Raw genomic sequence first — 24159 nt, 5'->3', positions numbered from 1 at the left:
TATAGTTTTGCAGAATGGGGACATTGTTTTATTGAGTTATAGATGGGGAAAAGGCATAAAGAATACAGGTAATGCACATATTTGAAATAGCAATATAAACATAAACAAAAAAATGTTCAAGTCAAAGTCACATGAAAAATTAGACTAATCTTCAGATGCACTCTAGACTTGTATGTACAGCATTTTTATGCTAAAAGTAGAAATACAAACTCCAGAGATGCAGCACATCTCAAGAATACAAAATAAATAAACAAAGATGAGTGCCAATAAAAGAAAGAGAACAAACACTTGAATCTTCTTCCAGAATGAGAAAGTCTGATATGTAAGAACCACGGGAGAAGATGCCCAATCTATAACAATAACTCAATTTATTTCCAAACAAAAGCTCAAATAATAAAGTCTGGTGCCTGGGAGTGAGCCCAAAGGATTTGAACTTTTCTCACTCGTGTTGTGGAGCTGAACAGTTCCTCTATGAGAGAAACCTCTAAACAGACCAGTGTTTCAGCAATCCCAGTGAAGAAATCCAACTTGCTGAGGATGTCCTCTTGATGGGGACATCACAGTTAGTTATCCAGAGTGAAATTCTTCTGCAGCTTCTAACCCAAGATGACTCAAGACCAAAGGATAGGCTGGTTTGGTTTCACTCTGCAGCAGTCTCCCTAATGGTCAGTGTCTGCAGGGGGAAAACAATCAGGAGACTGTCATGCAAAAACTACAGTAAACAACAAGGAAAAAATCATTAGGCCCATGGCAGGGTGTTGGAACTAGAGGATCTTTAAGGTCCCTTCCAACCCAGGCCATTCTGTGATCCTCTGATTCTCTGACAGATTCACCATTATTTCACTTTCCTTTCAAGGAGGTTGCAATTAACTGAGTGACACTGAGCACCACCAGTGGTTTTCCTGACGGAAGTTTCTTCTTCATCAATTTGTTTGCATAACCAAATATCCTAGAGAAAAAAAATACCAAATCAGCCCCGTTTCCACTCCTACAATCCTTGCAAATTAGATTTTTATGGTAGATTTTTCCTCTCCAGAAAAATAGGTCAGTTCCCCTGCAGTGATGCACACAGTCTGAGGCCCACGTTTCTGCTTGGAATGAGCACACATGGAATGCAAGTGCCCCTTGGAGCTGGGCATCTGCACATGCCACCGACTCCTTCAGCTGGTCAAGTGACTATTTGCAGATTTCCCCTGCCTTCAGAGCTGAAGAGAGGCCTAAATACTTAAGCCTTTTTCTACTTCCAATCTCCCTCTCTGAAAATATGGACCATAAATATCCTCTCCCAGGAGATTAGTCCTGGAACCTTATTGGGCTTAAAGTTACGTTCAAACAATGTCCTAATAAAAACAAATAGTAAATAAAGTGCGTTCCAAGGACATCAAATCATTATTACAATGACTTCCATTTTTGTAGAACTTCCAAAACAAGTCTTTCTGTCTTTACGCATTGGAAAATAAAGAGACTTGGTATACGAGAATAAGTCAAATAGATGGAAATATAAAAGTAAAAAATAACAGGAGATTGCCTAAGAACAGTATTTAAAACCAGAAAAGTTATTCCCAAGTAGCTTCCCAGGCAGCCACTATAAGACAAAATAGAAAAGAAAGAAGAAGAAGAAAAAGGGGTTTTTCAGCTTAGTGGGATCAAAGAAGTTGGTTTTAACAATAACTGTGCACCTGAACGATATGATTTTACACACACACACACACACCCCTTAAATCCATCACAAATACATGGTTTCTTTTCTCAGCATGTGTGCAAATGCTTCACTTCATAAAGCAGCCCTAAAAGAGCAAAGAGGAGAGAGAGAGCCCTACAAATATTGGTCATTCAAATTGTGAGTCCTGCAGCATGGGGACCACACAGCCACCTCCCTGCCTGTCTCAGGAGGCTGTTCCCCAGTTTTGGCAAAGTTTTCCACAGTCTTGAAGGTGAACTTAAGCCCTAAAGTGACATACATGAAAAAAAACAAGAGAAGCAGCAAAGTGAAATCCTTTGGAAAAGTTTCGAACAGAATCTGTGTGAAATGAAATAAACAGCTCTCCCCACTCTGAAGTAAGAAAGGCAATTTCTGTCAGAAGAGCTCTCTATGTGTTAATCTGCAGTGAAGCCTCAGTGCCAGAGCTGGCACCCTTTGAAGTTAAAGGAAAAGCTCCTGCTGTCTTTGTGATGCCCAGATTCCTGACTGGATTGAAAAATAAGAGAGTAAGAGGCTCCCTAAGCTGCAAAGAGCTCTCTGAAGATCACTGTCCAGTGATTAGAGGAGATGTCAAGGGGACTGGGCAATAAACCTCACACTGGCTGAGCTGGAAATGCTCCCGATTTTGTTGTGAGTTATCTCAGAACAAAGCTCAGCCAGTACAGAATGGCAGATTTGAGTAGAAAAAGAAAGATTCACATCTCAAAATAAAATAATTGGCTTTTTTTTTATTTATTTATTTTACCAATTCCACTTTTCCTACTTTTTTTTCCTACTGATTCATGGGAGCTAGAATCAAAGTTGAATTTTATGTGGGTTTTTGTGGTCTTTTCATACTCTTATCCCCTCTTATCTCCTTTTGAAGGAAGGAGAGAATAAAAAAGAAAAAAGAAGGTTGTAAAATGAAAGGCACTTTACCAATTTAAATTTTGAATAGACAAATTTTTTCCAGTTGATGTCAAATTAACTGAACTCGATGTTTTGACGTAAACATGAAAAATACGAACACAGCTCTTTGACACCCTTTGATTACATATTTCCTACAGCAGGAACTCCTTGATTAAGAATTCTCAGCCAACCTAAAGGCCCAAGTATTAGGAGTCCCTGCAATCTGGCATCCTGAGCCATAATCTTCCCGAGTAGCACAGAGGGATCTGTTCTGAGCAGCAAAGCATCTACGCTAGGGCAGAGCAGTGCCTGTAATACAAGCAGGGATAACACAGGGTAAGAGATTAATATTCTGCATCATACTGGGCTCTGTTATTTTTATCCTGCTGTTTCCTTCACTCACCATCTCATGACTCACACCCTCCCCACACTGGAATTTCTGCCTCGGTCTCGTGGCTCGCTGGTGTGTTTAGGGAAGACGTGGAGAGCTGTCTGGAGAGGACTGCTCCTGCTTGAGCTCCAGGTCGCTCTGCAAAACACACAGAGACACCAGAATTTACTGATTTAGCACATACCTGCTCCAGCTGTTGCAGTCTCTTCAGCAAACTGTCTTCAGCATTTGTGAGGGTTGCAGCTCTTCCTTGGTTTTACAGCCTCAGTGATGTTGCTGGATGCAAGTCCAAGTTCCAGACAATCACATGGAGAGCTGGCATTACACCAGCCTTTAATAAAAGTACAGAGCTCGACCTGTGAGGTGATAAAGGGCTCATGAGAGGCAGGGGAATGTAATTCAAGATGAGTAGAAGAGCTGAAGAGCTATTCCTTACACATTTCTTGGTTATCACCTCAGGGATGTAGTCCTGATGCCACACCAGTCCGATGCCACACCAGACAGACCATCCAGGATCAACACTTCCTGAGGCCAAACCACAGTTCCCGGATGTGGGATGGGAAGGCTAGGTCACAGGAGGAATTAGATGTTTAAATCCTTCCTGATGGCACATAGAGCTACCCTGATCCAAAATGCAGAACACCTAAACCCCAGTGCAGTCTGTTGCTGTAGAATCCTGCACTCACACTTCCCAGTGGATTCAGTTCCCCAAGTGCCTGGACTCTGGCTTCTGTTTAAATCCAGAAGAAACATGGAGTTTGCTAGTTAAAAATCTAAATTCTACCTCATTGCAGAAATTAGGCTGATCAGAGGAAGCATAATTATTTTCTCTTACCTCCTTGCTGAGTGTTAAGAGCCCCTGCTCAAGAATCACAATTCCCTCCTTTCCCTGTATCTGAACTTCCATCTCCATCTTCCTGAGGGCATTTTCTAACCAGTCAGAAGCCAAGATCACAGAAGGTTCACCCTTTATACGAACAAGCAAATATTCCCTAGGCTAGAGGGAGTACTTCAAGCAGCAACTGGACACCATATCATCCTTCAAAAAAAATATTCATAACAGAAAATAACTGATAAATCTCAGTCTAGCAGATGTTTCCTCTTTTATTGCCATGCCACTTTAAAAAATGAACTTCATGGAAAGGAGCCAAAGAAGTCTTGTCCACCAAATATTTACATCTTGACCAAAAAAAGGTGTTTACCTGAAAAAAGGGGCATAAAATCCTAACTCAGGTATGAGAATTCCACTCAGCAGCAAGATTCCCCTCACTCAGGTACTGAAGCAATGAGTTCTCCAGGACCTTAGTGTGTACCTAGCCAAAGTAATCCCCTTTTTGCTGAGAAGGTAAGTAGGAGTCAGCTCGGTTCTGGAGTCAGTTTGGCAGAAGGATCACTTGTGATCCTTTGTGTTATTCCAGCTTTCACAGGAAAATATAGCGAAGGATGTCAAATAGTATTTTCTCACAAACTTTTAGATCTGCTGGCCTCCTGCTTTTCCTTTTTGCTCCAGTCTGGCTCTCCAGGTAACACTGGAAAACACAAAGCATGTTTTATTTCTGCTAATGTTTTGTTCTCCAGATTTGTCCTGAGGCAAACTTCCTACCCCATCACATCAACTCAAGCCCTTCACATTTCACATGGGTTGCTGATGATGACTCAGAACAGCTGAGGAGTCTTTTGTTGGTGAAACAGCCTAATCCAGCAGTGACTTGGCTGCTCAGAACCCAAACACCAGCCCAAGCCACCCATCACATGCTCTGCCCTCTCCTCCTGTCCCTTCCCAACATAACTGGCTGCCTGGAGCAGGGAAGATGTGCCTGATGGAGCAGGAAAGGCTGACGGCTTGCACATCCATGCCACATTCAAATGTCAGGGCTCCCCTGAATCCAAAGGGCAGAAGCTTCCCTCAGTTCACCCTCAATCCAGAAATGTGACCTGAACATGAAAGTCATGCCCTTCCTCTCAGAGAATTCCTCCAGCTGGAGGATGATCAATGCAAGGGCCCCAGGAGAGGCTGAGGAGGATGTGATTACTGACCTGAAATTAAGCCTGTGCACACTGCAGGAGAAGCTTCCACTAAAATCTCTTCCACTGGAGTCAGCACCTCAGGACAACAAATGCTGCTGCAGTTGGAAAGAGGATTACTGGAAAAAAAAAAAAGTAAAAATAAATAAATAAAAAAGCTAAAGGGAATTGGAGCAGCCAGAGAAAATCTTGTTAATGCAGCAGTGTCCTGCTGTGAGCTTTCTGTTTAACAGAGAGGCTCCTTGGAACTACTGAGTTAAACAAGTTTTTGCTGTCAAACACCTCTCAGCTGTCCTTTAGAGTAAGGCTTGTCCTGAGCTGCAAGTTCCTGTTCTGAGATTGTCTTTGTCTGCAGCAGTTCTAAGTGGACTCTACGGATCCAAAGGAACCCTTTCCATATCCTACTTTTCAGCTCTGTTTTATCACCTGAGTTGCACAAAAGGTCAGGAAAGGACATACAAATATGTCAAAGAAGGTGCCAAGAAGATGGCGCCAGGCTCTCTTCAGTGGTGCCCAGTGACACGACGAGGAGCAATTACAATGAACTAAAACCTAAGAAGTTTAATCTCAACATGAGGAAGAAATTCTCTCCATGGCGGGTGACAGAGCACTTCAACAGCTGCCAGGGAGGTTACATTACCACCCTGCAGATGGTAACTGGCAATTCTGACAAACTGGAGCAGGGTGGTTCATTTTAAACAAGACTTTTAATATTCCAGAAAAAAAAACCCAACAATTAATATGATTTTGTTTTAGTGATTCAGAAGAAGGAGTTGCAATCTAGAAGGTAAACCAAATACTAAAATGTGTATAATCACTATAATTTCCAGAGAGCAGTGATCAAAATTACCTCAGATCTGTACACTGCATTCCCTGTTACTCCATCTTCATAGCAAATGGATGCCTACCATTGGATATAAATGTCATCTGGCACTGAAAATAACAAAGAAGGATGGTAGTTCCCTGCTCAGAGCATCACTGAAAAGCACTTAAAGTTACTGATGTAAGATGAAAGCCTTAAAAATAAAACCACATCATTAAAAGAGCAGGAATTCTGCCTTGAACATGAAGTGTCACCAGTTTCAAGACAAGTATAGTTCTATATTTGGAACAAGAATTAATGGGAAAGGAATCTGAAAAACCCAAACATTACTACTCGATATTTCAGCCTGAGAAATGTGTGAGATATTTCTCAATCTTTCAAAGAGTTTCTGAACTAAGGGGAAAGGTTCTCAGTTTGCTCTTTCAAGAAACTAGTTTTCAAGAAGTTTTGTACTTTATACTATGAACTGATTTATGCAAATTTTATCTTCATCCTGTCCATGAATTAATGAGTTGCCAATCTCGCTGCATTTTAAGTAAGATCAGCACCAGATGGAAGGCAGACTTGCTTAATAAGGGGTTTTATCAAAAGAGTAATTCAGCAAATATACATCTGAAATCCAGTGTCAATACTGACAAGTCTAACAAACTTTCCTAAGAAACCACCTGATTCTGTGGTGGCTGGATTCAGTTTGAAGTTCCTGGAAGAGATCAGTATCCCCAGCTTGAACCATGCCCTACAAAAGGTCTAAACTGAGCCCTGAGCTCAGTTCTGACCCCTGTGAAGTCAGTGGGACCACACCAAGTGTCTTCCATTGCCTCCAGACTGTGATTTGTTGTTTTGAAGTCAGACACTGGCCATTGCCTAAAGTGCACCCTTTGACTGCCATGGTAAGTCTTAGATTAACTCTTTCACCTCCAGCTTAATTCGATCAGCCTTGATATGGGCAGCAGTTTTAGAGCAAACATTCTGTGGCATTGTCTTTCCTCCGTTCCTGCTCCTACACAGGCTGTGTGAGCAAAGACTTCTTCCCTGTGAACTGGGAATGTAGACCAGGAGCAGCTTCCCATCAGAAAAACACAGGGTTTACTGAAACAACAGCAACTCCCCTCATCAAGTGCAGCATCAGGTCAGGTTTGCCTGTGACAAAGGCAAAGGGAGGCTGGCACAAGGCAGTGTTGAGTCTGACAGTGTGTCACTTCCACAGGTGTTGCAGGAGCTCGTGGGAGGTGTTGCTGTGACTCATGGAGGCTGTCAGAACTCACAGGGCAGCGTGGGGAGACAGCCTTGCTCGTGGCTCTGCTGGCTGTACAAAGCACCAGGCCGTTCACAAACTGAAGAGGAGCAAAAGATGTTCCAAGAGAGGGCACGGGGAGCTATAGCTCCTCTGGGCATCTTGTGCCAGGGCCTCAGCACCCTCACAGGGAACAATTTCTTCCTAGCATCCCATCTAAACCTGCTCTCCATCAGTGGGAAGTCGTTCCCCCTTGTCCTGTCACTACATTTCTCTCTTCAGGTACTGCAAGGGATTTATTCCTGTGAAGCCTGCACCTGCTTCAAGAAAGGCTGAGTGTCCCCTGTCAGTGAGTGACACACTGGGTGTAATCGTGGGAGAAGGATCATGGGAGTGAAGGTGAAAATGTCATGTCATCTTTACATTAATCTGTGGATCAGCCCATTTTAGGATGCAGCTACAGATGCAGGAGCTCAAAACTGAATGGGAATCCTTACAGATGGCTGAATGATCCACAGCAGAAAATTAAAAAATGTGAGAAGGAATTACCCTTTAACACAAAATGGGATTAAGCTATGGAACTTAGTGACACAGGTAACCATGGAAGCCAGAAACTTCACTGAATTCCAGAAGGATAGGACACCTAAGGGAATATCCAGGTCATACACTACAGAAAATAAAAACATGGAATAGACTCCTATTCCAGCTATCTTTTCAAGTAGTAAGTACTCATCTGGCATACTGTGATGCTACACAATGTCTTTACACATCAGTTCATCACTTGCAACTCCTCAGGTAAGTTTTTTTAAGGAAAGTCCAAAAGTCCCATTTGCCTCAAATTGTTCCTACGTCCTCCAGCCCCATTTTTCCCAGCTTAAGCATTATGGACTGACAGATATCCTTCCAAATATCCCATCTAAACCTGCTCTCTGTCAGTGTGAAGCCATTGCCCCTTGTCCTGTCACTCCAGAACCTTGTCAATAATCTCTGCTCATTCTCTGCAGAAGAAAAATTGCTGTAAATTCTTGCCTGTAAAATCTGAAGAGCCACAGTAATGTCCCTGTTACATGCATTGCATTTTCCCCAAACAAATGTAGCAGGAGCAAAATAGGTCAAAATTCTGCAACAGGAACTGTAAGATGATTCTCCGAACATACATGTTATGGCAATGCCCCAGATACACTTCTGTTCCCAAATACCTTTTGATTTATCACCTAGTGTATAACAAAAGGTAAGACTTACTTGTTGGGGAATTTGCCTTTTCTTTTTTGTATTTTCCTTCTTATTTTTTTCCTTTTTCTTTTTTTTTTATTTCTGAAAAATATGCTTTTGTAAGATATTTCTTGCTTTTAGCCTGTGTGCTTATAGCATTATTTTGAAAAGCCACTAGGCAGATGGTTCCCAAATGTGAGTTAATAACTTGTAGGTAGCTTTTGGGGAAGCTTTTTGAAATCCTTTCATGCAAAATGATTTCACAAACTGCTGCCTGCCATCCTTTGGCTATTAGAACAGACTATTTCAAAATGGCCAAGAGAAAAAATGGCAGATTATGTTCCATTTGTTTTGCAGTGGGCTGCTACACTTATTTTACAGTGGTAAAAGAACACAAAGGGAAAATAAAGCATGAACAAAACTTTCACTCAAGATTTTTCTAGACCCTGGAAGTCATGGCAGGCATCAAGGTGAGGATGTTTGGGCCTCTGCCCCTCTTCTGCAGCATTTCTTACCTTTCAAAATAAGGTTGCTTTCTGAGAGAGTAGCACAGGCTGAATATTCAAACATCAGATTTCACAGCATCATAGGATTAATGTAAAAATCAGATTTCAAACAAGAGGTTCTTCCTGTTCACCACTGGTTTGGCAGAGATACTGTGAGCTTTGCATGGTATAAAGTTAGATGTGTTGCAAGTGTCCAGTCTGGTGAGAATTTCATCACTGGTTTTGAAGAGATTTCACCAGAAATCCATCACTGCACCAATGACAAAATTCTGAAGTCTTTCTTAGCAATGGCAGGACATCAATGCCTTCTGACCTCACCCAGATGTGCCTGTGTGTGAAACAATCCAGTATGACTGCCCTCCCTCCAGCGTGATTCATAACTTTAGAAAATAAAACAGAAAAAGAGAATATTTTCAGTTGGAAAGGCCCAACTGTCTGAGCACTCCTCTCCCAGTGTACATTGTGCCCATCATTCCTCTCTTCCAGGCATAGAAATCCAGCATTTGTTCTTGCTAAATTCACCCCATGGCTCACAGCCCAATGCTCCAAGCTCTCACAACCTCCTGGCCCTGAAGAGTCAGCAGCATCTCCCAGTCTGGTGTCACCAGCATATTTCTAACGGTGTGTTCGACTTGCTCACCCAGATTGTGGATAAATAATTGAACAGGACTGGCCCTAGTCTTGAGCCCTGAAGAAACAAAGCCCAAGACATAAAACCAGCTGCTCAGAGCCCCAAATTCATAGTTACATAGCAAGTGGTACACTTGCAGTTCTGCCTCAAGATAAAAGGCACTGTTTACCTCATTTCTAAGCACAACTCTGCTCCTTGCTGTTATTCTGTAAATCCCATTTAATCAGCATTTGCAGCATTTCAGAGAATTCTGTGAACATACCACGGACTCTCCTTTTGACAGAGCAACAATTTAGGCCAGCTAATTCCACAGCTCTTGCCTAAGAGCAGCAATCTTAATTCCAGTCTTTCTGTCCCACAAGCAGCAGCTACTTTTCCAAAAGCTGTAAAAAGAAGATACCTTCTTCAAGGCTGGTGTCCTTTTGCCAAATGCAGGTGAAAATGGCTGAGTTCAAAAGTTACTGATGAACAAAAGAGTGACTAAAAAACCTTGTTTCTGTTTGAAACCACCAAGCCCTTCTCCAGACTGAGCCCAGCTCAGTCCAACACACTGCTGTCTGCAGAGCTGATATCAGTCAATTTCTGTGGTGCTCCACAGAGCCAACCACGTGTGAAAACAGCTTCATCCAAACCTCCTGCTAAGAGCACCACCAAGCCACAGTGTGCCTGCCAGTGTGGGGAAGCATCAAGCCAACCCTGGGAGCCCTGCCAGGGCCAGGATCTGTACTCTGTGGCACACACTGGCACCATCAGCACACCTGCTGAGGGTGCATTCAGCTCCTGCACCCAGCTGGTTGAGAAATACATTGAAGAGGACTGGCCCTGTTCAACAGGGAGAGCGAGGCACAGCCACATCCATTTGGCCTGGAGTATGGAAATCAGGAGGGAGACGATGATTGATGATGATGAGACACTGAGCCTGCAGGAGAGAGAGAGGGATGGGAGAAGGATGGCATGCACAGAAGCACCTTGCCACTGCCCAGGGATGGCTGATGTGCCCACCAAAGCTGGAGCACCAGACAAGAACATCCTGACCCTCCTGGTGCCAAGAGGCTCTCAGGCAGCAGGACAGGCTCAGCACTGAGCTCTGCTGGACTGCCACTCCTGGAGGGCTGCCTGGCCGCAGTGAGAAGCACCAGCTCCAGGCTCCTTCTGAGATCCAGAGCCAGCAGCACAGCAGGAGCTGGCTGGAGCCCTGGATAGAGACAGAGCCGCTGTTCCCAGCGAGATGATGCTGCACCCTCCGAGCTCGTCCTGCGCTGCCTTAACCCCTGTGCCACCCCTGCTCGCCCAGTGGGAGCCTGCAGTCTGCTAACGAGGCATTTGCTCTGATGAGGCAGCAGACAGAGCCCCCCACAAAGCCTATAAAAATTGCTGACATTCACAGCACCGTGAATCAGCCACACTCAGCCTCCAAATTCTACTGCCTCGCTGGGAAATGGAAAGCTGCAGGTTTGGTTCACTGCAAACCAGCTCAGCTCAGCGCTGTCTTGTCCCTGTCATGTCAGCCCCAAACTGGAAAGAACAGCCACAGGGCAGGCAGATTTGTCTGCACCGCTTTGTTACCTCCACAGCTAAACCTTGGAAAATCCCTCTTTTGCCAGGAACTTTTCCGGTTGCTGTTCCTCCCTTTGGGAAAGATGCTAATTGGCTGTTTGTCATCTGATCAGAAAGGGGAATTTAATATTGCCTGGTTGAGCCACAGCCTGCTGAAATTCACTCCTGCCCTCTCCTTAAATTGAGCAGGCATGTCTGGCACACACCTGAATAAGAAAATTTACAAGCAAGGCTTCTTTTCAGTACAGGTGCCTGGCTCATGGTTCCTATTCAACAGAGACTAAAACTTTACAAAATCAGCCATTGGCAGCACTCCCAGGATATTTTTCCATTCGCACATATTTCTAAAAATGTCAGCACCAGTCTAACCATTCTCATCCTGGGAGCCTGACATTAGATGTACATTAGCCCGGGAAAAAAAATACCCAAAATGCAAGCCCCTTCTAAAAAGGAAAACAAATTCAAAGTATGTTACACTGGCTCCTGGCTCTGGGCTCTCTGCAAACGAGGAAATTTGACAGCGTGATTTTACACCCATAGCAATTCAATTAGAAAATCAGACAAGGGAATGATATGGTTTTACAGGGATGAAATGTGAATGATATGTGAGATCCTTATTCAGGCCTGCTTTGCTGTATGTTTGGGTTTGTTACCAAACAGCAGACAAAAAAAGTCCCAGGCAGGACCTTAAGAGCCATGTGCAGTCCTGGAATGAAATCCAGACAGCTAAAGAACACTGCATCTGACTGTGGGAGAGCTTCCCTGGGGAGAAAGCATTTTGGCTTGAGCATTTTGTTCCACTCATCAGTGTCTGATCATTTTCTCTTCCAAATTCGGACCCTTCACACCCCTCCCCAGCATCACCTGCCTTGCCTGAGGGACGAGTGCAGCCAAGACATGCCACATTGCCATTTGGGCACGCAGAGTCCAGGCAAGAAGCAATATTGTTTCACACTGTGCCCGCAGCACATGCCCTCAGTGTTCCGTCACCCTTAAGAGAGATCTCCATTTAATTTGGGCTGTCAGGAGTCAGGGAAAACAAAGGATATGACTGCAGAGCTCAAGCCTATCTGAGTAGGATTCCTGGAATGGAATCCAGTTGACTTCAGCAGGACTAATCCACAGCTACAGAGTGAACAGAGCGCAAGGCATGCTTCTGAGATACTTTAAATACATAATTCCATGAATGCTGCAAAAATGACTTTACAACTGCTCTCCCTTGGGGAAATAATTAGAAAGCCCTCCTTTCCTTACTGTCTCTGATGATGATTGCATCTGCTCACCTCCACAATGTGTTTGGCACCTGAATAATGCTTTTACTTTCTTGCAAATCTTCATATTTTCTACATGTGCATTTTCACTATGTGTCCTGTCTCTAAATAACCCTTCTCACCCCCTTTTTGGGGTGGTTGACAGCACTAACATCTTAAACTATTGTAGTTAGAGCTGTCAAGATCCATGGATTACAAAAAAGATTTTTAAATGGAAGTTTACTTCCAGACATGCAGTTTTTCTGACTGAATTTAACTCACATTCCAGTCTCTGGGGACCACTGGCATCTAGGCTCACCTTGAAATCACAGAAGAATTCTAGTGCTGGCCCACTTCCTTCCTGTGCTGGGTGGTCCATGGTTTCTGCAGCACTAGAATGTCATATCTTCCCACCCCTTCCTAATTTTTTGGTGGGTTTGTTGGTTGGTTTGGGTTTTTTTGTTTGGTTTTGTTTAGTTTTTTTCTTAATTTCCAGTTATTTCCTGGTGCATCCTGCTGGACAGCAAGACTAGGGGCTGTGCTCAGCCACCAGGGCCTCAACTGGAATTCCAAGTGGAATTAGAAGATGCAATGATGGAAATACAAGGGCTGAGCAAACAGGAAAATCAGCCAAACCCCAAAACAACAGCAGCCCCCTCTCACTGTCAGATCCACTTGTGCTCCTCTAAGTACAGTTGGAAAAGCTGGGGGCTTGCGTGGTGATTTTTAGCAGAGTTGCATAGAGATGAGTGCAGGTGGAAGCAGAATTAGCTGAGAAGAGATTTTGGCAGGAATAACTGTGCTCAGTGAATAGAGACTGATTATTGTTTAAGGACGTGCCAATAGGGGGAATGTGCAAAGCTTTTAAGATACCCCAAAACTTGCCTGAGGACAAGAGGCTTTAAAGCAGGGCTGTATCCACATTTGCCACCTAAAGAGTTGGAGGAAATGATCCCAAGCTATTAACCACAATCAAGCACACCTAAAGACTCCTGGTCAAGCTGGTAAGTCTGTAGCCAAGCACTCTCTCCCAAAATATTCCTAGGCACGATGTGGGAATGAGCAGAGGCAGGAAGGGAGCCCAGTAGGCTGTGTGCCGAACACCTTGTTTCAGAGGGAGCCTCTGGCAGCAGGAGCAAAGCCTGTCCCCTGCCAGCTGGCCTCAGTGCCAGGGAATGGTCCTGGGCACATTGCATTTTCTAATATAGATGCAGTCAGGATGTCTATGAGAATTTGTATCTCCTCCTCAGTGGAATATCCAGCTTCCTTTTTAAGAACAGAGCTACCCCATTTTCCACTAGCGAGAAGCAGTGCAAATTCTATTTTGAAATGCACACTGTTTCCAAGCCTTCCAGAGAGATTTCTCTCTTGTGTTCCACAATTCTGCATTTCCCAGCCTCTGCTCCATTGTCAGGATGCATCACTGAGATGGAGATACTCTGGGAGACAAGAGGAAACAGGAATCTAACAAAAATTTTGTTGCTTACTGGAACTTACTCCACCAGGCCTGCAGGAAGATGCCAGTGCCTCCTTTGGATCCACACTTTAGCACATTCTCCTAAAGGCAGGTTCTTGCATCCTTTCAAACACTGAGCAGGCTTTTTAAACATGATCCTGAGAGATACTGTGCAGGAATTTTGCCCAGTGGCTGAAGTCCAGAAACAACTCTGGGAGCCACCATCCCTTTCTCAGTGCAATGCTCTGATATCTCAGCTGTGGACTCCTGCTCTTCCCTTTGCTTCCCATTTGGCTCCAGGAACACTGTCTCCTTGAAAGAACAGTGGCTAAGCTTTAGCTAGAGGGCATTCCCTCCTAGAACAAGCTTTGTCACCCTCCACACTCCCTGCTTCCTTGCATCATTTTCCTGCATAAGAAAACACCATGCATTTTCACAATAACCTTCCTTTAAACAACCCTCTTGTGCAGCACCACCTTGAAAATTAGTGTTTTCTGAACTAAGAAACTCATACAATTTGCTCTGCAAATTAATGTTAAAGCCTTCCTTCAATCACACCCCGTTAGATTGTCGAAAAGTTTTAAGTAAGACAGAAAAAAAAAATTATAAGGCTATGTTGCTTAAATCCTTCAAATATTTTTTCACCTCCCCAATCACAGGCATTTCTACTGACAATTAAGCAGGGAGGAGGGAGAGAAAAAGGTTTTAAATGTGTTGAATTTGCTTGAGAGACTTAATTGTGGTATAATGTAACTAATGTCTGCTAACTGAAGAGAGCAAAGAAAGCCCTGGTATGGATTTGTGAGATTTTCTGTAGGAATTACTGCATGCTAGGACACCACCACTGGAGTGAAATTACACAAAGGAAGAAATTCTAGCTGTTTCTTGTACACACCAGACCCTCACACCAACGTAGTATGTTTAAATCACGTCTTTTCCTCCACCATCTTCATGGAAACATCAGCCCTGACATCAGTATTTATTATGCAACTCTATTGTTCTGAGAAGAGCTGCAAGGTTTCATTGCACTCCTCGCCCACAGAAGTGAGGAAAGCACCACTCCTGGAGGTGGGATTTGAGAGAAGAGACCATCTATTTCAACATTTATCTCCAAGCTGGCTTTGTCAGAAAACCAGAGAAGGTCAGAATTACCACTGTCTTGAGAAGTGGCTTGACCTCTTTCCATCCAAGGTGGCTTCTCCAGTAAAATCCTTTCCAATGTCAATTTTTACAGAACCATAGCTGTTTTTTGTAAAAATGCAAATGACAACCTCCATGGCACACCACAGTTGAAACACAGAAATAAAATGTGTCCTTCTTTTTTTCTCTTCTTCCTGCCAATCAAGTGTTAGAACCTACACTGATTTATTTGGAAACGTCCCCCTGATGCCTGTGAATTACTAATGCAGGAGACAATTCACAGATGACTCTTGGCAAATTCTAAATTCTATCTGGAAAATCATTAATTCTGCAGTAACCATAAAGACTGTGTGCTAGGAAGCCCACACTCTAATGAAAACACTGTTGCCAGCCAGGAAGGTTATTAATTTTACTATTAGATCATTTCTGGGGCATCCACAGCTTCTCTGGACAACCTGTGCCAGGGCCTCCCCATCCTCACAGGGAAAAACTTCTGCCTAATATCCAACCTAAACCCATTCTCTGTCAGTTTGAAGCTTTCTTTTTCTTTAAACAAGTTGGTATTTCTCTTCACAACTTCTAATTCCAATTTATTTTTTAGTCATATCATTATCAGCTTTACGTTTTTCCTATCCCAATTAACATAAAACTTTTTATTTCATGTTATTTCAATGGTTATTATACCCACATTTTTCACAGTGTTTCATCACACAAATATTAGGTATGTTCTGGTCAGTGGGCCCACAGAGTTACTGGAGAATTGCTGTGTTTATTCCTCCTATGAGCTGACACACTGATATCAGACAGCATGACCCATGTCCACTGAAGAGTATCAGCACCCTGAGGTCCCAAATTTAGGCCAGAAAAAAACCAGAACTTTAACAAGCAGACAAGGAGAACTGGGGACCAGTTCATGCATAAAGAAAGACAGCTTATAAAAAACAAAACAAAACAAACCCCAAACAACTTAAAAACCAACCAACCAAGAAACAAACTTTACAGAAGCCACAAGACTAAATGGCACAATCTAAAAAAAAAAATATTTAGTGGTGCTGCACATAGCATAAGTCTTGTTAGAATGATTTTGGAACAATGATTTTAATTGGTTATAGGCTGTATTATTACAAAGACCTTTTCTATTTCATTTTTTGGACATTTGGAGCTACGGAGTGAGGCTGGTGGCCACACAGTGACATGGCTAAAGCTGCACCAAAGGCAAGCAGATGCTGTTAAACTTCATCTCCCAGTTTCCTTGCTGCCCCTCCATGCTGCATAGGATCAACCTCATTATTCCTGAGGCTTCCCCCACACAGTGCCTGGCACACAACATTCCCATCCCACACTGGCCAAGTGGCAAGGCCAAAGTCTTGATGGCATGCTTAAAGCCCTCCTTGCATCATTCCCTAAATTTGGCAGCAATTCACCCTGGGGGGCCCTGTCAAATTCCACTCCAGTTTGTGGCATCTTGGATCTGTCCAGCTAAACGGCTGGATCAGATGTCAGTGAGGCTGCTCGTCCCTCCCCACGGCTCAGTGGCACTGCCACATGCCACTGAACGCTCTCCTCATCTGACCTCAGCACTAGCTTCACTCACACTGAGCAGGAAGAAGAATTTCTTCTCAGGAAGGGCTGTCAGGCATTGGAATGAGCTGCCCGGGGAGGTGGTGGAGTCACCATCCTTGAAGGGCTTCAAGAAGCAGCTAGACGTGGCTCCATGCACTGGTTTAGTTGACAAAGTGGCAATCACTCACAGCTCGATGACCTTGGTGGTCTTTTCCAACCTCAGTGATTCTGTGAAATGTTTCAGGAGAGTCAGACTTTTTGTGCACACATGTATCTGCCACTGAGAGAGCTCTGACATTTGCTTTGTTACCTAAAGGGAGGTGAAGGGCAGCGCCTGGAGAATGGCTCAGTGCGCTGCAGATGGAGAGCCCCACCAGCAGCACCTCCACCAGCCAGCAGTGCTTGCAGCTGGAGAGGCCAGGGAACAGCCAGCACAAGTGCCACGTTCTCCTGACACAGCCCAAATGAAAAGAGCACACAGAAGAGGGATTTGCTTGTGCTGCTCAGAGAAGCATTAAGTCCCCTGTGTGTTCAGTGACCCCACCAGATGGGTCGCAGCGCACAGCTGCTGGCATGCAGCCCTTGCCTGCAGAGCCACTCCGAGCCATGCAAGAGACCACAGAGGGAATCTCTCTCTTCCTTCAGATCCACATTTTAGACATCTCAGTCCAGCCAAGCCCACTCCTATTTGTGCCTCTCCGAGCCCTCTCTCCGTTTGAAAGGCTTGTTCTTCCCTTCCACAGCATTTTCTTTGCCCTGCCTGTGCACAGATCATGGTGCAATTGTTCATAAAGCTCTGGGAGATGAATGGTGTTATATAACTGCTTGTTACTGTTTTATCGTTTTTTAGGATGATGGAAAAGTAAAAGGGAAATGTGGACTCCCCTTGAGGCCAGGCTGAGCAAACTAAACTTACATCACTGGTGACCCAAAAGAATATTCACTTCAGCACCCTCAAGAAAGCATTTTAGTGCACACTGTCCCACGTGAGAGGACAAGCCATTAATAACTATGGCATGTGTGGGGTGAGGAAGCTTCTCTGTTGCAGCTCCTAGCCAAAAGGGTTTACAAAGAAGCGTTGGTTTGTTGTTTGGCTGGGTTTGTTTGGGGTTTTTTATGCCTGCAATGATTTGCTATTCATCAAGCTCTGATATATTGATGCTTTTGATATGGCAAAGAGGTTTTATTCAGCTTGCTGGTCATCCCAGGTCAGCTAACATAAAATCAATAGTGGTTAGGGCATATTTCCTTCTTGTAATGGGCCTAGAAGAGAAAACTCTTCCTGTCTCACATTTCCAGGAGCTTTCCTGGAGGGATTCAGCTCTCTCTGACTCTCACACTCTTTTGCAGCACAAATCTGCATTGGCACATTACATGACTACCACATACCCACATATCTGCCCCAAAATCCAAAGGGAACCAATGGCCCCAAAGTTTCAGCCTGGTTTATACTTCATCTTTAAATAACCATCAGAGAATCAAAAAATACCCTGAGCTGGAAGGGACACACGTGGAACACTGAAGTCCAGCTCAAAATGATCTCAACACTCAAAATCATAAAGATCAGTGCATCTAAAACACCTGCTGAAAACTGAGTTACTTTAAGCATGTGCCCATGCTAATTGCCCTGCTGAACTGGGCTCTAGCCATATTTCTGGTCATATTACTCAGTCTTTGGCAGCAGTACCTCTCATTAGAAAGCAAATCCTTTACTGCTCTATAAGCCAATAGAAATTATGCATTATTCATAAAGGTGTCAAAGCTGACTTTGCCTGAACTGTGCTTAAAAAACATTTAGAAACCCAAGCCAAACAAATATCTTCAACCACGTTTTAAGAATAATTTGTTTTCTTTCTCTTGGAAAGTTCTGCTGTTTTGTCATGGAAAAACACAGCATATTCAAACAGAAGGCTGAGGAGTGATTTGACAAGCCTGCATAGAACCCTGTGCAACAGTCAGGGTGCTTTGCTCTCACTAGGCTTGGTTTTGATTTGGACAAACTCTACTCTCAGTTGTAGCAGGGACATATTAGACATAAGAAAAAATTCTTTCCTGTGAGGGTGGTGAGGCTCTGGCACAGGTTGCACAGAGAAGCTGAGGATGCCTGGAGCTTGACATACTGAAAGATGTCCCTGCCCCTGGCAGAGGTTGGAATGAGCTGATCTTTAAGGTCCCTTCCAACCAACACTATTGCATGGTTCAATAGGCTGGAATCCAGAACCGAATTTTGCAGCCTGGCTGCTGTGGGAAGTTTCAGGCCCTCAGCACCTTGCAGGGCTCAGTCCTATGGTACCTCTGCAAACACAAAGTAGGGCTCAACAGGCAGTCATGATAATGTCACAGTTCACTGCCACTGAGGGGTGAGGATTTCACTCCTTGCTTCCTCATTTCCCCACACTGCTGACTTTCCCCATCCCTTCCTTGCACCAGCTCTGGAACTCACTTTCCAACTCACTAATTTGGCAGAAAAATCTACCTAGTTGGTGCTATATTTAATTTTCTGTCAGAGAAGTGAGCTCAAGCAGCTCCTGGAAGAGAAGGCAGCATTTGTACTTCCACAAGGAGAGAACCAGTTCAGTGTAAGCAACAAAAGGACACACGGTGGGAAGAAGAAAAAACAGGAGGGAGGAAGACCAGGCCTTCCCTTTGTGTCACCAAGATCAGCTTGACCCACTCCCCACAGCCTCGATCTGCTTTCACCTACATTTCCTGCAATAACAAAAGAGATGTAATCCAGATCCCTAAAATCCTTACACAGGGTGCCAAACAAGTGGACACACTGGCCCTGCTCTAAGGAGCCTACAGCCCAATCCAACACAACACAACACAACACACAGCTGGAAGACCAAACTCTGGCAATCAGGAAGGTGGGGGTAGTAGTTAAGAGAAAGACAACCTCAAAACTTTCTCCTGAAAGACTCACTGCAATTGTTTGGTACTTATTTGGGTGAGTCAGATGGATTCAATCAGCAAGAGCAAATCAAGCTACTTGTCTGAGCAAAAAGCCTTACTCTAAGTCCATCAATGTCCTAGATCTCAGCACGTGCAGCAGAGTTACACCACTTCTTTATTTCATCTTAGACTCAGTCTCACCAAAGAGCTGATTCTGCACTTCCCCTGGATGCAACAACTCCCACCAAAGCAAACTGGAGATCTGCCTGAGTCTGGAGTGCAGCTGCACTGAACACTTTTCCTGTCAATCTTGTTTCAGACAGCTTCTCAGCACATTACAGCATCATTCCTCATCTAAAGAAACAAGCAAAGCAACCAAGAAATCTAAAATTCTAAAATTAATGTGGAATATGCTGTTATCCATTAGGAGATTCAAATTCCTTCCCCTCACCCCTGGGGTTTGGGCTGAGCACTCTGTTCATGAAAATTATTACTTGCTTGGCACTTGTTTTACTGTCTAGAAAGGAAAAAATCATCATGCATTTGGGCATTATCATTAAAGAGCATAGTAAGGGACAGGAAAGCAGCATTTGTGTCTGGGGGAGAGAATGTCAGACCACTGCTCTGCAAAGCTGATTTCAATTTATCTCAGGATATAGATGAGGTACTCGAATAAATTATAATCCCAACTGAGCACTTACTTAGTTATATTAGAAAATTTGTTAGAAACAAACCTTGAGCAATGTTGACAATCAAGCCTTCTCTTTCTGCTACTCTTGCTGTGCCACAGGATGTGGGAAAGGCATGGAACATCCTTCAGCAATAAAACAGAAGCTGGAGGGGGAAACAGAGACGTCCTTTGCAAGAGAAATGGTAACTCTTTGAGCTCTTTGAGCTAAAGGAGCGACTTTGTGTCAGCCTGCAGAGTAAGCTGCGATCTCGATGAAGATAATGTGTCACTCGTCTCTCAACAACACCTCAACTGTAAAATCCACAGTGCTGAGAAGGTTTTGTTTGGAAATAAAAGAAACCAGGGATGTGTTTTGATGAATAGATGGTGCTTTCCATCCATGTCCAAGAGAAAAGCCACGCAATGGTTATTTCAGCAGCACGGCACGCCACGTTTGACTCCTGAAGTGCCATCCACTCCCAGTCTATGGTAGCTAAAACCAGTGAACTGTGTACACAAATGGTGTGTGGATACATAAAGGTGACTGATACACATGCCCAAGGAATCTGGAGCATACAATGAAAACAGTTTTGCAGATATTGCACTCAATATTCTACTTTCTTGTTGTGCCTATCCACTCCCTCACGGTGTTGATCTGTTGTGCACTTGAAAATCTGTTCAGATCACTTTTGATCTGTCATGCACTGGATTGAAACCAGTAACAGCAGACTGTGTATTTTTTTCTTTCGGTCTCAAAAATATAACAAAGGTATAAAACTGTAAAACTACAAAGAAAAAGAAAAGAAAAAGCTGCACATACTTCTTTGAGTGGGGCCAGTAAGCACATGACTGAATTACTTAGAAATTCTGAAACAGGAAGGTAATTCATAAAATTATTTATAAAGATGTATATCTACAATATTTAATAATTTAAGGCTCACAAGAAACTAACATATCAATGACAACAGAAGTTTTCTGCTATAGGGTTCAAAGCACCAAATTCACTTCACATACAAGATAACCAGATCTGTACTGATCACAAGTGGAAAACTCAGAAAGTGCTGATCTGCTAATGTTCCTAGTGCTTTAATGATATATTTCACAGGAATAAGAAATCCCCTTTCAACCATAAATACAGTCATACAGATACAAAATATATTTGAATAATTTCAATTTGAAACTACAGTACAAAACCCCAACCTCCCCCCTCCCATCCCAAATCCATTCATTCTCCACACACACGTCCCCTCAATTCTGTATACTAAACTTGGAGAAACTGAATTGGTTACAAATTACCCATTTAAAACCAATGACCATTTGCTAAAATAAGTTTCTACAAATTAGATTTTTCACTGTCATAATTTACCAGCTCCTGCATCATGGAGTGTAGCTTATTCTTAGTCTATTTTAAAAATAGGTGACCCTTTGTGTCATGGAAAAAGAACATAAAAACATGTATTCCTGGAGGACTGCTCAGGACAGTGATCAATTTATAAAATATAGCCTGACTTAAAAAACTAATTGGTACTAAAAGAATAATTATAGTAGCAAGTTTGTGACACCAGAAAATCCCTCTGCCCCTCTGAACTCTAACTCTCTCCTCTCCTTACAGGTCTGTTTCCCTATTGGTGTCCAGACAGAGAGCATAGAGGGATTTTCTAAGATCTACGTTACTTTTTGCTTTGATATTTGCTTTCTCTAAGGAGCTGGTGCCATTGTTGAACTCCTCACTGTTTTCCAAGTGCACAACAGATTTGTTCAGAGAGTCTTTACTGGGTCTTTTCTTCCCTTCTCCCCCCGCAGTGCTGCCCTGAGCACTACTGTGTTCATCTTTAAGGATAGACTGCTCTTCGTGATCAGTCTCTCGGTGGTAGAAGTAGTTGAAGTTGGACACGATGACAGGGACAGGCAGGGCGATGGTCAGCACACCTGCAATGGCACACAAGGAGCCCACAATCTTGCCCCCCACAGTGACAGGTCTCATGTCCCCATAGCCCACGGTAGTCATGGTTACCACAGCCCACCAGAAAGCATCAGGGATGCTGGAGAAATGAGACTCGGGGTCATCGGCCTCAGCAAAGTAGACAGCACTGGAGAAGAGGATCACCCCGATGAAGAGGAAGAAGATGAGGAGGCCCAGCTCCCTCATGCTGGCTTTCAAAGTCTGTCCCAAGATCTGCAGCCCCTTGGAGTGCCTGGAGAGCTTGAAGATCCTGAAGACTCTGACCAAGCGGATGACTCTGAGGATGGCCAGGGACATGGCCTGCTGCTGGCCTCCGCCCCCATTGCTACTGCCAGCCCCGGGCTGCTGCTGCTCATGGGCCAGTTCTGTGCCCAGGGTGATGAAGTAGGGGATGATGGCCACGATGTCGATGATGTTCATGATGTTGCGGGAGAACTCGGGCTTGCTGGGGCAGGCGAAGAAGCGCACGAGGAGCTCGAAGGTGAACCAGATCACACAGGTGGTCTCGATGATGAAGAAGGGATCAGCCAGGCTGCTGGGCGGCTGCATGGGTGGGGAGTCCCCGGGAGTGCCATTCAAACCTCCACCTTGCGGGGGTAGGGGTACGGGCAGCTCCCTCTCGTCCCTGAACTCGGGCAGGGTCTCCAGGCAGAAGGTGATGATGGAGATGAGGATGACCAGCACGGAGACAATGGCGATAGCCCGGGCTGAGCTGGAGCTCTCAGGGTACTCAAAGATGAGCCATACCTGGCGCTGGAACTCATTGCGGGGCAGGGGCTTCTCCTCCTCTTTGATGAAGCCCTCGTCCTCCCGGAAGCGCTCCATGGCCTCCTCACCCAGCTGGTAGAAGCGGATCTCGTCGGCGAAGACGTCGATGGAGACATTGACGGGCCGGCGGAGCTTGCCCCCGGACTGGTAGAAGTAGAGGATGCCGTCGAAGCTGGGCCGGTTGCGGTCGAAGAAGTACTCGTTTCGGAGCGGGTCGAAGTAGCGAATGCGCTTGTCGGGGTCGCCCAGCAGCGTGTCGGGGAACTGGTTGAGGGTGCCCAGCTGCGTCTCGAAGCGCAGCCCCGAGATGTTGATCAGCACCCGCTGGTGGTGCATGGCGCCCGGGTTGGCCGCCGCCGCCTCCTCCTCCTCGTCGCCCGCCGCGGCCATGGCCATGCCCCGGCGGTGTCCCCCTTCCTCCGGCGGCCCCATGTCCGCTGCGGGGCGCGGGGCGCGGGGCGGCGGCCGCGGCGGCAGCGCGGGGGCTGCGCGGGGCTCCGCCGGCCGCTCGTCGGGGCTGCCCGCGCCGCCGCTCCCTCCTCCGGGGGGCTCCGGCGGGGACCGCTCCCGCTCCTCGTCCCCCGCGGCCGCCGGCGGCAGCGGGGCTGCCGGGGCGCTCTCCTTGCCGTCGCTCAGCTGCGGCGAGCCGGCGACGTGCAGCAAGTTGCCCCGCCAGCGCGCCCGGCCGCCGGCGGCAGCGGCATCGTCGCCGCCCGCGATGGCCGTGGTGCCGCCGTTCTCCAGAGTCACCAGCGCGATCTCCATGGGCAGCAGCGGCGGCGGCGGCGGGAGGCAGGCGCGTCTTAGGCGGCGGGCATGCTGCGCTCGCCGCCCCGCTGCCGCCGCCGGCCACCTCCGGGCGGCCGCGCTGCCCTACCCTGCCCTGCCCTACCGTGCCCTGCCCTACCGTGCCCTGCCCTGCCCTGCCCGACCCGCCTCCCCTCACTGCGCCGCCGAGCGCGGCCGAGCGCGGCCCGGGGGAGCCGCCCGGGGACCCGGATATGAACGAGCGATCATTATATTATGGTCGCTTGACGTCAAAGAGGATCCCTCCTGCTCCGCGCCCCCGCGCAGGCAGCGGCAGCATCCCCCGGGGAGCCGGGATGCCGCATCCCCCCGCGCCCCGCCCCGCCCCGCCCCGCCGAGGGTCTGCGCGTCCGGCCGCGGGTGCTCTGGGATGTGCGCGGGGATGCCCACAGGTGATGCGGGCAGGGGCTGCGGGGGCACCGCTCCGGAGGTGCGGTGTTCGGGCTCCCGCCGTGCCTGTGCCCGGGCAGGGGCTGGGGACGCGCTCCGGCGCGGGGGGCGCGGAACACACCGCCCTGCGCTCCGCAGCCCGCGCCCCCGCCGCGCCGGGGGATTACGGAGTGCCCCCCACGCGTGGATTTGCTCGCTAAAGGGATTGCGCGCAGCGAGCGCTCTGGCTGCAAACCCCCGCTCACCTCTAATGAAAATCAGAACTGAAAGCCCCGGGGATTCCTGCCGCCT

General features: G+C 46.0%; 1 protein-coding gene across 3 annotated transcripts; it reads right to left on the bottom strand.

The window, feature by feature from the left end:
* KCNA5 (potassium voltage-gated channel subfamily A member 5) lies at window positions 1–23548 on the bottom strand. Of its 3 annotated transcripts, none has more exons than XM_085048932.1 (4): window positions 20005–23548; window positions 5019–5125; window positions 2994–3119; window positions 1–673 (listed from the first exon to the last, which is right to left on the bottom strand). In XM_085048932.1, the coding sequence occupies exon 1, from the start codon at window positions 23434–23436 to the stop codon at window positions 21547–21549; it is 1890 nt and encodes a 629-aa protein (XP_084905058.1). In that variant the 5' UTR covers window positions 23437–23548; the 3' UTR covers window positions 1–673; window positions 2994–3119; window positions 5019–5125; window positions 20005–21546. The 3 variants fall into 3 exon arrangements, with proteins under 3 accessions (XP_084905058.1, XP_084905061.1, XP_084905059.1); XM_085048933.1 differs by lacking the exon at window positions 1–673 and adding an exon at window positions 681–1585; XM_085048935.1 differs by lacking the exon at window positions 5019–5125.
* Window positions 23549–24159: the final 611 nt, after the last annotated feature.

This window comes from Lichenostomus cassidix, chromosome 1Aa, assembly GCF_008360975.1.
Source record: "Lichenostomus cassidix isolate B80296 chromosome 1Aa, HeHo_3.0, whole genome shotgun sequence".
Lineage (NCBI taxonomy): Eukaryota > Metazoa > Chordata > Aves > Passeriformes > Meliphagidae > Lichenostomus > Lichenostomus cassidix.
The sequence above is the reverse complement of the archived record's forward strand: the minus strand, read 5'-3'. Positions and strand labels throughout refer to the sequence as shown.